Source organism: Vipera ursinii (genome assembly GCF_947247035.1).
Source record: "Vipera ursinii genome assembly, chromosome: 3".
Taxonomy (NCBI): domain Eukaryota; kingdom Metazoa; phylum Chordata; class Lepidosauria; order Squamata; family Viperidae; genus Vipera; species Vipera ursinii.
In genome coordinates, this window is record NC_139516.1 from 1,190,755 (window position 1) to 1,203,936 (window position 13,182).

Here is a 13,182-nt window from a genome sequence, read left to right on the forward strand (position 1 = left end):
TTTGTGTCCCAGCAGCCACAAAGGGGTGGGGGGGGGGGTTGGCCAAGCAAGGCCCCGGATTCTTAAAGAGTTCTGGATTGAAACGCACAGCTAATCGCTGACCAAACCGGGTTTAGTTGTGTTCTGAACTCTCGTTTTTTTAATCTGTGCTTTTATCCATGTGTTTATACTGTTTCATTACGCTATTATAAACCAACCAGAAACCAACCAGAGCCCGAGACCTAGAAAGTTAATAAATATGGAGATTATATGTCACCCAGAGTCCTCCTGTGAGGAAGATGGGCAGTTTTGAAATGAGGTGAAATCAATAGTAGTAGTAGTAGTAGTAGTAGTAGTAGTAGTAGTAGTAATAATAATAATAATAATAATAATAATAATAACAATAATAAAAAATTGGAAGGGACCTTGGAGGTCTTCTAGTCTAGGTTTTTCAACTTTTTCACCCATTCTACCACTTTTAGGATATGGCAACATCCAAGCACCACCAGTCGCCTAGCAAGGGGTCAAAAACTTGATGACCAAAAAAAAAAAAAAAGGAAAAAAGTGATGAAGTACAGGGAGTCCTCGACTTACAACAGTTCGCTTAGTGACTGTTCGAAGTTACCATGGCACTGAAAAAGTGCCCCCCAAGCCACAGCCGAGCAAGACACCTGCCTGCCCCTCCTGGTGGCGCTCTTCCTCCTGTCCGAGGTTTTCATTGTTGGGAGCATTTCTGTTGAGGATTGGCAGTGGGGGAGGGGTGGGGGGGTGTTTGGTTTTTATTCCCCCCCTCTGCTGGGTGGTTGCAGCAGGTTTTGGTCCCTTCACATGACCCTGGGACACTGTGACCGTCATAAATATGAATTGGTTGCCCAGCATCTGACTGTAAATCACAAGACCCTGGAGATGCTGCAACATTCCAGCCGATCGGCGCTTCTTCTGGGCTCAGAAGGGCCAGGATCAGCGCTGAGCTCCGGCTGGATCCTGGCGCTGATCCTGGAGCTTCCCCTGAGCCCTGACAGCCCTGCAGCTCCAGCCGTCTCTCGCTCAGGCTTGTGTGATGCTGCCACCGGTTCAGCTCCTTCCCCTCCCCCGCTACCCCTTTCCTAGGATGGTCGCGTACCACCTGCCAACGTACCCCAGGTGGTACCCCGTACCACTGGTTGAAAAAACCCTGCTCTAGTCCAACCGCCTGCTCAGGCAGGAAACCCTTAGGGAAGCACAGAATGACTAACTGAACAACTGCAGGCCTTCACTTAGCAACGGCAGCAAGGTGGCAAAATGGGGCAAAACTCACTCAACAAATGCCTTGCTTAGCAACATAAGTGGTCGTAAGTAGAGGATTACCTGCCAGGATAAGAAAACAAGAGTGATGAAATAAATGTGGGGTGCGAGGAAAAAGAGCTCTGGGAGGGCAGAGAGAACGGCCATTGAGTTAATCACCCGCCTCGCTTAATGACTGCAATGACTTACGGCGATAGTGGGTAAGGGTCCTTGAAAGTCGTAACTCAAGGACTACCTGAACTGGCCCACTGGTGTAAATGCTCTCAGTATAAGACCATCCAAAGGCTGAGTTTCAAAGCTTAGATGAAAGATGTCCAACTTTGGCAACTTGTGGACTTCAACTCCCAGAATTCCCCAGCCAGCCATGCCTGGGTTTCTTTTTCCCCCTCCCTCTCTCGAGTGCAGAGATTACAGAGGAAAGGATTATAAGAGAGTAAGCAGGCCATAATGGGCTACGCGTGAGAAGGAATGCATTAACACCGGGGAACTCTGGGAATTGAAGTCCAGAGGTCTTCCAAGTGGCCAAGGTTGGACACCCTTGCTTTAAACCTTGAAAACCTGACTTCACCTCAGGGGTCTCTTTTGCTCCAAGAGGAGGGGGAGGGGGGAAAAAAGGACGCCAGGAAGCAGCTTCTCGCCCATCAAATGACACCCTCTTTATTCAAAAATATATTTATGAGACATTTCAGAATATACCGCTGCTAAAAGGACAGCCTGTCCCTCTAAATCTCTAAACTGATTCATGTACAGGTTTAAGAAAATGCCTTTGGGGGGGGGGGAGGAGGCGGATCAGACCAAGAGCCGAAAGACCACACAGTGGGGAGGGGAAAGGGGGGGAGGGGGTCTCCCATCACAGCTCCCACCCCCCCCACCCTTGGATTTCAATTAGGGTGAAACCACGAATGGAATAACAAGATGGGGGTGGCTGGACGTGGGAGGCTGTGATTCAGACATGCTCACTTGCGCACCCCGCGTATGCAAAGGGGGGGGGGGCTCCTCCCTGCTGTGGGGTCTGGGAAGGGGATCAGCCCCAGTTGCTTCCAGACTCAAAGACCACTGGAAGTTGCCTTCTCCACCTGGGACACCTCCAGACGTTCGGTGCCACATCTGCCAAGTTGGGCTGAGCTGACGGAGAAGGTGGGGACCGGCGGCCCAAAACAGCCCCCCCCAATGGAAGGGATTTCAGGGGGGCCAAATGTGGGCACCAAGCAGAAAGCCCGACCCTTCTGTGTAAGGAGAACAAAGGGATTTGAGCAGCAAAAGTCTTCTAAAGCAGGGGTCTTCAACCTTGGCCACTTCCAGACTGGTGGACTTCAAGTCCCAGAATTCCCCAGCCAGGCTATTCCAGGAGTTGAAGCCCACCGGTCTTAAAAGTAACCAGGTTTGGAGACCCTGATGGGACATTGCTGTTCACAGCCTAGGTTATTTACCAAAGGGAACCCATTTTCTGCTTCACATCACCTAGAATAGTGTTTCTCAACCTGGCTTGAAGATGGGTGGATTTCAACTGCCAGAATTCCCCAGCAATTGGAGTGGAGCGATTAGAGAGGAAAGGATTACGGGAGAGTAAGCGGGCCACAATGGGGTTACGCGTGAACAGGAATGCATTGATGCCAGGGAATTCTGGGAGTTGAAGTCCACAAGTGTTACACCTTGCCAAGGCTGGAGACACACACCCCCGCTTGAAAGAAGGGGCAAGAGGATGCCTCCAAGAAAGGCACAGCAATGGCGGAATGGGTCGTTTCCCATTGCTCTCTTTTGAAAAACAGCAGGACAGCCCCCCACCCTCCTTGGTGGGGGTCTCGGGGCAAAGCAAACACTTGCATTTTTATGTCGGCTGCGTTGCAAAGTGGAAAGGGCTTCGTCCGACCTGGGCGCGGATCCAAAGGTCTGGGCTCTGTTCACTGCGGTGTGTGTGTGTGTGTGTGTGTGTGTGTGTGTGTGTGTGTGTGTGTGTGTGTGTGTGTGGTGTTGGGGAGCAGAAGATGTACCCATTGACTGTTGCTGTCCCTCCCACAGACCGGGAGCCAGGCAGGGAAGGAAGTGGCCAAAGTTTCACAGCTTTGGAGATTGAGGGGATTGGAGACGCTTTCCTAAAGCCCACGGGATTTGAACTGTCTACCCTTACCCCTGTTTAAGGGGAGGGGGAGCAGGAGGGGCTTTCGCTAACCCCGGGCTCCCAGGGTTCAAAGCAGGGGAAGGGGCCGCCCCAGGTCATTTGGAGGGGAGGGGTGGTGGTGTTCCGGCTGTCCCCGGGGCTGATCCGCCACGCAGCTGCCTCTGCCATTCCTGACCCACAGCCCCCCCGCCCCCCAAAATTGACCCTGCCCCCCCTCAAAACAATCCAGTCTTCTTCTTTTTTTCAAACACATGGGGGAGAAAAAAAACAAACACAAAGCTAGAGAGAGATCAAAATTCTTCGAAGGCTCTGGGCACACATGATTTGTGAGCGTTGGTAGTGGCCGCCAGGGTGAGTTTTCCCGTGGAAAGACACCTTCTGCTTCCCACCCAAAACGAAGGCGGTGCCCTTCTGTGCCCCCGCCCACTTCCTTCCCCCCTCCACCCCCCACTTCCCGGCCACCCGGCTGGGCAGCAGCCCCGGTGGAGATGGAGACGGGCCACGGCGGGGGTCTCTGCCCGTCCCTTCCGAGATCGGCTTCCCGCGAGGATTCCTCATCCTGCCGGAGGCGCCTCCTGCCGGGGAGGGGGGTCCAGGGCAGGTGGGCGGGCGAGGCGGACCCCCTCCCCCGTGTCCTAGTCAGTAGAGAAAAGGTCCCCAGCAGACGGGAGGGGCGCCAGCCCACCAGTGACGTTGGGCAGCAGCGACAGGTCCGGCAGACTCTGGATGTGGGACTTCAGCTCTTTGCGCACCTGGGTGACCCGGGCCAGCTTCTGCTTGTACTCCTGGAAAGGGAAGAGGGGGGAAGGGGGAAAGGAAGAGAGGGAGGGAGGGAGAGGGGGAGGACATGAATTAATTTGCTTTTCCGCATTTCTGAAGTTCTGAGCTGCCCACCTTACTCCAAAAAGGGACGCTGGTCAGTGTGCCCCGAAACACCCCAAGGATAAAAACGGTACGTAAAACTAAGCTTTGCTTTTTTTCCCCCCTTGAAGACGTTTCGCTTCTCATCCACGAAGCTTCTTCAGCTCCGAACGTGAATCTTTGGGACCATCTGGATGACTTCTGGACTGAAGAAGCTGCTTGGGCGAGTAACGAAACGTCTCGGTTTTAATAAACTGTGCTCCAGTTGCCGAGATTTAACGTTTTAAGACCGGTTTAACCCCGGGGCCGTGGACCGGTACCGGGCCCCGGCATGCCAGAAGCCGGTCCACGCAAAGAAGGGAAGCCCCATCGGTGGGAGGCAGGCTGCACAGAAAAGCAGGCCCGCTCCGGTCCGTGGAAAAACCTCTCTCCGCGGAGCCGGTCCCCAGTGCCCAAAAGGTTGGGGGCCGCGGTGTTAAGATATGGAAGGCCGGCCATTTCTCAAGCTGCATCCACTTGAGTCACCAGCGTGGCGAGGCAGAGGCTGTGACAGATCTCCTCTCCTAAGGAGGCCCATCTGGTGGGACCAAGGAGGAGGGCCTTCTCTGTGGTGACTCCTTCGCTGTGGAACACCATCCCTGCTGAGGTAAGATTGCCCCCCCACACACACACACTCTTTCAAAAGGCCCTGAAGACGGGCTTCTGCCAGGGGGTCCGGAGACCCCGGAGAGAGAGATAGGAAACCCGTCAAATGGTTGACTTGATTGCTGTCACGGGGAAGGAGGAGGGCTGTTCGTTGAGTTTTGTGGCGGGGTTTCACTTCTCTAAGGCGCCTGGAGTTACCAGGAGTGGATGTGAAATTTTGCAAGGAATAAATAAAGCTGTGAAATGCACTCCAAGCACAGCTCCGGTCTGTATTCTCAGCACAGCGATGGGGACGCTGGAGAAAGGATGGGGCAAAAGACGCGCAGAAGAAGGCCTCCAGAACAGAGAGAAATGTGTTTGAAGGATAGGAAAAAGGAAGGAAGGAAGGAAGGAAGGAAGGAAGGAAGGAAGGAAGGAAGGAAGGAAGGAAGGAAGGAAGGAAGGAGAGAAAGAAAGAGAGAGAGAGAAGGGGAAAGGAAGGAGGGAAAGAAAGAAAGAAAGAAAGAAAGAAAGAAAGAAAGAAAGAAAGAAAGAAAGAAAGAAAGAAAGAAAAAGGAAGGAAGGAAGGAAGGAAGGAAGGAGAGAGGGGGGAAAGGAGGGAGATAAAGAAAGAGAGAGAGAAGAAAGGGGGAAGGGAGGGAGAAAAAGAAAGAAAGAAAGAAAGAAAGAAAGAAAGAGAGGGAGGGAGGGAGGAAGGAAGGAACGAAGGAAGGAGAGAGGGGGGAAAGGAGGGAGAGAAAGAGAGAGAGAAGAAAGGGGGAAGGGAGGGAGAAAAAGAAAGAAAGAAAGAAAGAAAGAAAGAAAGAAAGAAAGAAAGAAAGGAAGGAAGGAAGGAAGGAAGGAAGGAAGGAAGGAAGGAAGGAAGGAAGGAAGGAAGGAAGGAAGGAAGGAGAGGGGGAAAAGGAGGAGAGAAAGAAAGAGAGAGAGAAGAAAGGGGGAAGGGAGGGAAAGAAAGAAAGAAAGGAAGGAAGGAAGGAAGGAAGGAAGGAAGGAAGGAAGGAGAGGGGGAAAAGGAGGGAGAGAAAGAAAGAGAGAGAGAAGAAAGGGGGAAGGGAGGGAAAGAAAGAAAGAAAGAAAGGAAGGAAGGAAGAAAGGAAGGAAGAAAGGAAGGAGAGAGGGGGGAAAGGAGGGAGAGAAAGAAAGAGAGAGAGAAGAAAGGGGGAAGGGAGGGAGAAAAAGAAAGGAAAGAAAGAAAGAAAGAAAGAGAGAGGGGGTAAAGGAAGGAAGGTGGGAGGGAGGGAGGGAGGGAGGGAGGGAAAGAAAGAGGGTGGGAGGAGGAGGGAAGGGAAAAAGCAAGGGGGGAGGAAAGGAAGCAAGCAAGGAAGGATCATCTGTTTCTTAAAATCAGCAGCGTAACACACACACCCCTCACTAGCTGAAGAGGGTGTGTGTGTGTGGTGGGGTGTGTGTGTGAAGTGGTGGCTTTGGTGGAAATGATGCCGGCTGAGCAGCCCCTCACCCTCCAGAGGCTCCGGGGGGGGGGGGCAAGGCGTCTCTTTTAATGGCAGACTACTTATAGCGGCTGCCTGCCCCGTTCCCAGCTCCTCTGCCCACTTCCATTTTGGCCGCTGCGGGGAGCCTCTGGGACAAGGGAGGGGGTCCTCCCATCGTGGTGACCTGTCGCGACGGCCCCCAAACGGATCAGCCCCTTCGCCATCCCGATGTCACAACCAGCCGTTGCTAAGCAAGCCCATTGAGTGCAACGGCGCGGTTTTGCTGAAAACCCTCATGAAACACGGTCGTATGAACGCAGGACGGCGGCCAGCCACACAAAGTGCGGGCGCCGGGCTGCCGATCATCGGACCTGTGGAAAGGGGTCACCCCTCCCTTTTTTCCAGGGAGGTCACAACTTGGGAGTGGCCGGCAAGCAACCGGCTGTAAACCGAGGACCGCCTGGGTGGGTGTGGAAAGCCACCCTCCAGCACTTCACACTATGGCGCTTACAGGACTTCCCCCTAATCTGACGGCTGCCGCAGCAAATCCGTTATTATGATGATGCCCTGACCGAAGGAGAAAGCAGACGATTAAGGTGCCTCCGCGCATCCTGGGTGTTATTTTGCGGCGAAAGAACACCAAGTGTTTACCCTCAAGGAAAATGCGGCACACGCTTTTTGTGCAAGGCGCTTTTCCAGGAGGCAACCGGATTTTTCCTTGGAGACGTTTCACTTCTCCTCCCAGAAGCTTCTTCAGCTTTGACTGGGTGGTGGGGAACGGAAAGATTTATACTCCTTGCAGACAGCTTCCATCCTCCACCCTCCACTCAGAACCTGAGGAAGCTTCTGGGATGAGAAGCGAGACGTCTTCAAAGGAAAAACAAGAAAGTCCAGTCGCCTTCTTGGGAAAAAAAAAGCCCCTTTGGGACAAGGATCTTCAACGATCAATGAATGACAGGGAACGCAGAAGGAAGATCGACGTCCTCGTTCTTCCCAAAACTGGTGTGCACGTTTTCAACGCGAACAGAGCTCAAAAGAAATTGACAGCGACCAGCAAGAAAAACGGGGAGGACACGCAGAGATGGGAGTGCAAAAAAGACAAGATTTGAAGAAATTAAGATGATAAAGAACCGTCTGGGGCAACCGTGACCTGGACGATGGAGAATCTCCAGGGACCTGCTTTTCTGCAATTCTACAATCATGATTACCGCTATTAAGCGAGATGGCTGTTGAGGGGGCTTTGCCTCGTTTTACAACCTTTCTTGCCACGGCTGTTAAGTGAATCACTGCAGTTGTTAAGTTAGCAACTGGGTTTTTCAATGAACCTGGCTTCCCCGCGGGCTCTGCTCATCGAAGGTGGCAAAAGGGGATCACGTGACACCACCCTCCTCGGGGACGCTGCAACCGTCGTAAATACGGGTCAGTTGCCAAGTGTCCGAATTTTAATCACGTGACCCCGGGAACGCTGCAACGGCCTTCTTTAGTGTGAAAAATGGTTATGCATCGTTTTTTCAGGGCCCCAGTCACATCCCACCAGGCTCAAGGTTGACTCAGCCTTCCATCCTTCCCAGGTAGGTCAAATGAGGACCCAGATTGTTGGGGGCAATTAAGCTGACTTTGTAATAATGCCGCTTGGGGTGTGTGTGAAAGCCCTAACAAGCAGGCATATACGTAGGATGAAGGCTACTGCTAAGCTTGTAAGCCGCCCTGAGTCTTCGGAGAAGGGCGGGATATAAATGGAATTAAAATAAATAAAAATAAAAAAATAAAATAAATGAATAGCTAGCTGTAAGTCAAGGGTGACCTGTAGAGGGGAGACCAGGGGGAGGCCACGTAACAAGTGTTCATGGGACACGTGTTAAGGCCACAGCCCTATTGGGAAGGACCTCTCTTACCCCAGGCCCAGCTGACAGCCAGCAACACGCAGGAAAAACAGTTGCCAGGACCCGCTCTTTCATGTTGATCAGCCCTGCTGATTTTGTCTCGTGTGTCTTTGCCAAACGCAGAGATCGTCTGGAAGCCGAATGGCCCCAGTCCACCCACGGATTCCTCGCCTGCTTCCAGACTGCTGGTCTCCATCCACGAAAGATTTCAAAATCCCCTTAAAAGGAAGCGACTTCAAGCGAAGATGCAGCCAGACCAAGAAAGTAACTACGGCTCAAAAAGGCCGCACGACGTTTGGCGGGTGCGACAAAAGACGAGCAACGCAGGAGTCGCGCTGGGGCTCTGGTCCAGCGTAGCAGACGAGGAAATTTCAGGTTTTAAAGACTCTACAAAAAAATAACGGGCCCTATCCGACAAAGTGATATTTAATGTGGAGAAAAGCCAGGTTTTACACCTGGGCAGGAAAAACCCCAAAGGTACAAGTACAGACGACGCGAGATCTGGCTCAGAAATAGTCAATGTGAGAGGGACCTTGGAGTCCTCGTGGACGATCGCTTGGCCATGAGCCAGCCGTGTGCAGCAGCAGCCAAAAAAGCCAATACAATCCTGGGTTGTATAAACAGAGGCACAGAATCAAGATCACGTCAAGTGTTAGTACAGCTTTACAAAGCCTTAGTAAGGACGCACCTGGAATACTGCAGCTAATTTTGGTCACCATATCCAAAAAAGGAAAAAGTGAAGAGGAGAGCAAATAAGATGATTAAAGGCCTGGAGTCTAAGACATACGAAGAACGGTTGCAGGATTTGGGAATGGCTAGTTCTAGAGAAAAGAAGGACTGGGGGAGACATGATAGCAGCATTCCAGTATTTGAGGGGCTGCCCCAAAGAAGAGGGGGTCAAATTATTCTCCAAAGCACCTGAAGGCAGGACAAGAAACAATGGTTGGAAACTAACCAAAGAGAGAAACAACCTGGAATTAAGGAGAAACGTCCTAACTAACCAGTGGAACAACCTGCCTCCAGAAGCTGTGAATGCTCCAACACCGGAGGTTTTTAAGAAGAGACTGGACAGCCATTTGTCTGAGATAGTATAGGTTCTCCTGTTTGAGTGGGGGGCTGGACTAGAAGACCTCTAAGGTCCCTTTCAGCTATATTCTGTGACTGATTGATTGACTGATTGACTGATTGATTGATTGAAAAATACAAGGGACTCTGTTCAACAATCAGATCACTCCACGGATTTGCCACTCAGGGCTGTTATCTTTCACAAACTAACAGCTAGCAATTGATGGAGATTTTAAGTTAGCAAAGCTGCCTTCATTTAAAACAGGATTGTCCAATCTTGGCGATTTTAAGACCGGCGGACCTCAACTCCTAGAATTTCTGAGCCAGCTCTGCTGGCTGGGGAATTCTGGGAATTGAAGTCCACAAGTCTTAAATTTAGAATATATGCCTTCTTGTTCCTTTTTTTTTGGCTGAATTTCCCTATCATCCATTTCTCCTCTCAGTGCCTGTTTCCTCTTTGTTCATATATTTTCCACCTTCCAGTCAAACCCAATCTCTGCCCGTGTTTTCCTCCAACTCTGCAGAAAATTAAAAAAAACTGGGTGTGTGTGTGTGTTATGTTTTGCAGAGCTTCCTGGCGGAGGAGCAAAGCCTCGCATTTTACACCCTTGCTTTGGAGATGCAGTTTAAAAAAACAACACAAAAACTATACTTGGGATGGGCCTGCATCCTGCTTTACAAAAGGGGGCACAGGAAGCCAATGAAGGTATGGGATAAAATTTAATTTATTGTACAGAGGCCTTTAATTTTAATTTTTTATCTTAACTTCTGTATTTATTATATGTTACTGTTGTTAGCCGCCCTGAGTCCTTCGAGAGATAGGGCGGCATATAAGTCCCAATAATAAATAAATAAATAAATGGGGAGTTGCAGGGTGCGTATATGCACCCATCTGCTAACACCGTGGCCAGTCTCGACTTACGACATTCCGTCACTACGTTAAGAGGTAGTCGTCAACGGAGCCCAGAATTACGGTCCATTATGTGGCAGCTGTCGTAAAGCCGTAGTCCTCATCTTACGACATTACATCAGAGGTAGTCAATTGAGCGCCAGGATTACAATCATTAGGGCGCTGCTTTGTAAAGCAGTAGTCCTCAACTTACGACATCACATTTCCACGTGATGGACACAGGTAGTCCTCGGCGTACGACCGCAACGGAGCCCAAAAGCTCCGTTGCTAAGCGAAACAACTGCTAAGTGGACTTTGCCCCGTTTTGCAACTTTTCTCGCCCCGGTTGGGAAGCGAATTGCTGCAGTTGTTAGGTGAGTGACACGGTCGTTAAGTGAATCTGGCTTCCCCCGTGGCCTTTGCTGCTTAGAAGGTTGCAAAAGGGGATCATGTGTCACCCACCCGGGACACCGCGACCATCATCAATAGGAGTCAGCTGCCAAGCATCTAAACATAAATCACGGGACGCTGCAACGGTCGTGAGAAAACCGATTGCAAATCACTGTTTTCAGGGCCGGCGTAACTTTGACCGGTCACTAAACGAACTCTTATGAGCCAAGGACTACCTTTACTGAACTGAGCCCAGAATTAGAGAGTTTAGGTTGTAGCTGTGGTGAAGCAGTGGCCCTCGGCTTACTATAGCACACTGCTATATCACAAGCAGTCAACCTAGCCCAGGATTTCCGTCCTGTAGTAAAGAGAGGCACGCCCAGCCACGACATCCCGGCTCCCCCCACTCCAGTCATTAGGCAGAGCAGGGGCTGCCTCAGGGGGTGGGAGAGGCCCTGGGTCACTGAATGAATGGTCGTTAAGTCGAGGACTGCCTGTATGTTTGACAATAAAGGTTTATTATTATTATTATTCTATTCTATTCTTATTCTATTCTAATTCTATTGTTATTCTATTCTATTCTACAATCTGTCTATTCAACTCTAATTCTATTCTTATTCTAATACTAATTCTATTCCTATTCCCATTCCATTCCATTGTAAGTCTATTCTATTCTAATTGTATTCTGATCTACTCTTAATTCTATATTCTACTCTATTCTATTCTGACATTTTTCTTGGTCTGGTTGCCCAAAGACTAAACGGCTGCACGTCCTTTCCTGGCCCCTTTGTTCTCTGTGTGGGGTTTAGGGAGGCGGCTCTAGCCCTCCTTTTCGGCAACACACACACACACACACACACACTCTCACTCAGCCGGAGCGAGTTCAGGCCTGGGAAGAGCGGTCCCAACCAGGGAACCATACAGACATTTTATAGGAACAACCCAGATTCTGCAACTGGCCAAGAAAATGCTGGAGGTCGGCAGCAACCTCTAAATCCGGATTTTAACATTTCAGATCGCCAGCCAGTCACCTGCTTAGCAGCCCTTCTGAGATATACTGTTCCGACACGGCATTTTTAAAAGAAAAACAAATAAAACAATAGATTAAGCTAGATAAGGAGACAAAAATGGAAAGAAAAATTGGCTAGTGAAAGTTAAAAGTGATAGTCAAAGAGTCACGATTTTTTAAAAAAATAAGTTCGGGGAAATGGATTTATTAAATGAAAATCTCGAAATGAAGACATCCTACCTAAGCAACTCGAAGGGCGAATTTTATATACTGAAACACCAAACATGCTTAGCGACGTTTACTAAAATCTGTCAATATTTGTTAAGTGAGAAAGACGAGAATTAGCTATTTGAATCACTGGATAGCTGGAGAATTGCTTGGCAACATAGAAAACGGATGGCAGAAAAAGAGCCACTGGTCCACCGAGCCACGTGCCCTTCGAGTTTGATTTTATTCTTTTAAATTCTTCTCAGATACTGATACTACTACTACTACTAAATAATAATAGCTGGAAGGGACCTTGGAGGTCATCTAGTCCAACCCCCTGCCCGGGCAGGAAACCCTATACCATTCCAGACAAGTGACTGTCCAGTCTCTTCTTAACAACTTCCAGTGTTGGAGCATTCACCACTTCTGGAGGCAGGTGGTTCCACTGGTTAATTGTTCTAACTGTCAGGAAGTTTCTCCTTAGTTCTAGGTTGCTTCTCTCCTTGACTAGTTTCCATCTGTTGCTTCTTCTCCTGCTTTCAGGTGCTTTGGAGAATAGCTTGACTCCCTCTTCTTTGGGGCAGCCCCTGAGATAGTGGAAGACTGCTATCCTGTCACCCCTCACTCTTCTCTTCGTTAAACTAGACATGCCCAATTCCAGCAACCGTTCCTTGTACGTTTTAGCCTCCAGACCTCTTATCCTGTTTGTTGCTCTTCTCTGCCCTCTTTCCAGAGTCTCAACGTCTTTTTTACATTGTGGTGACCAAAACGGGATGCCGTATTCCAAGTGTGGCCTTACCGAGGCCTTGTAAAGTGGTAGTAACACTTGACGGGATCTTGATTCTCTCCCTCTGTTAATGCAGCCTAGCACTGTGTTGGCTTTTTTGGCAGCTGCAGCACACGGCTGGCTCATATTTAAGGGATTGTCCACTAGGACTCTCACTGATACAATGGACATGTTCTTACCCCAAGCATGTTTAAATACGGTGCCTGCTGGAAATTGGCTCCACGCTTGCACTCACTCCTCTTTCTTGCGAAGTCATCCTTTCTAAGTTCTGGGGCTATCGCAAGATATCCAGAGGCTTCCCTGATTTGGTGAGGCCTTAACCCGCTTGAAAACAATTGATGTTGGTCTGTTAATGCCAGCTGTCCATCCATCCCACAACAGTCCTCCACTTACAACTATTTGTTCCAAGTTACAACGGCACAAAAAAAAGGGACTCAGGACCAGTTCTCACACTTACGACCGTTGCAGCCTCCCCAGGGTCACGTGGTCAAAATTCAGACACTTGGCAACTGACTCGGATTTATGACGGTTGCACAGTGTCTCGGGGGGGGGGGGGGAGATCGCATGATCCCCTTTTGCAACCGTGTGACAAGCAGAGTCACCGGGGGAAGCCGGATTTGCTTAGCGACCG

The 13,182-nt window shown here is 50.0% G+C and overlaps 1 protein-coding gene across 1 annotated transcript in view; it reads right to left on the reverse strand.

Moving 5' to 3' along the window:
• Positions 1-1,894: 1,894 nt before the first annotated feature.
• Positions 1,895-13,182, reverse strand: part of RPRD1B (regulation of nuclear pre-mRNA domain containing 1B) — a 40,549-nt gene continuing 29,261 nt past the window's right edge. Inside the window, exon 7 of the mRNA XM_083360966.1 lies at positions 1,895-4,167. Coding sequence (XP_083217092.1) covers positions 4,018-4,167 — 150 coding nt within the window. The 3' untranslated portion in view covers positions 1,895-4,017. The remainder of the gene's footprint in view (positions 4,168-13,182) is intronic.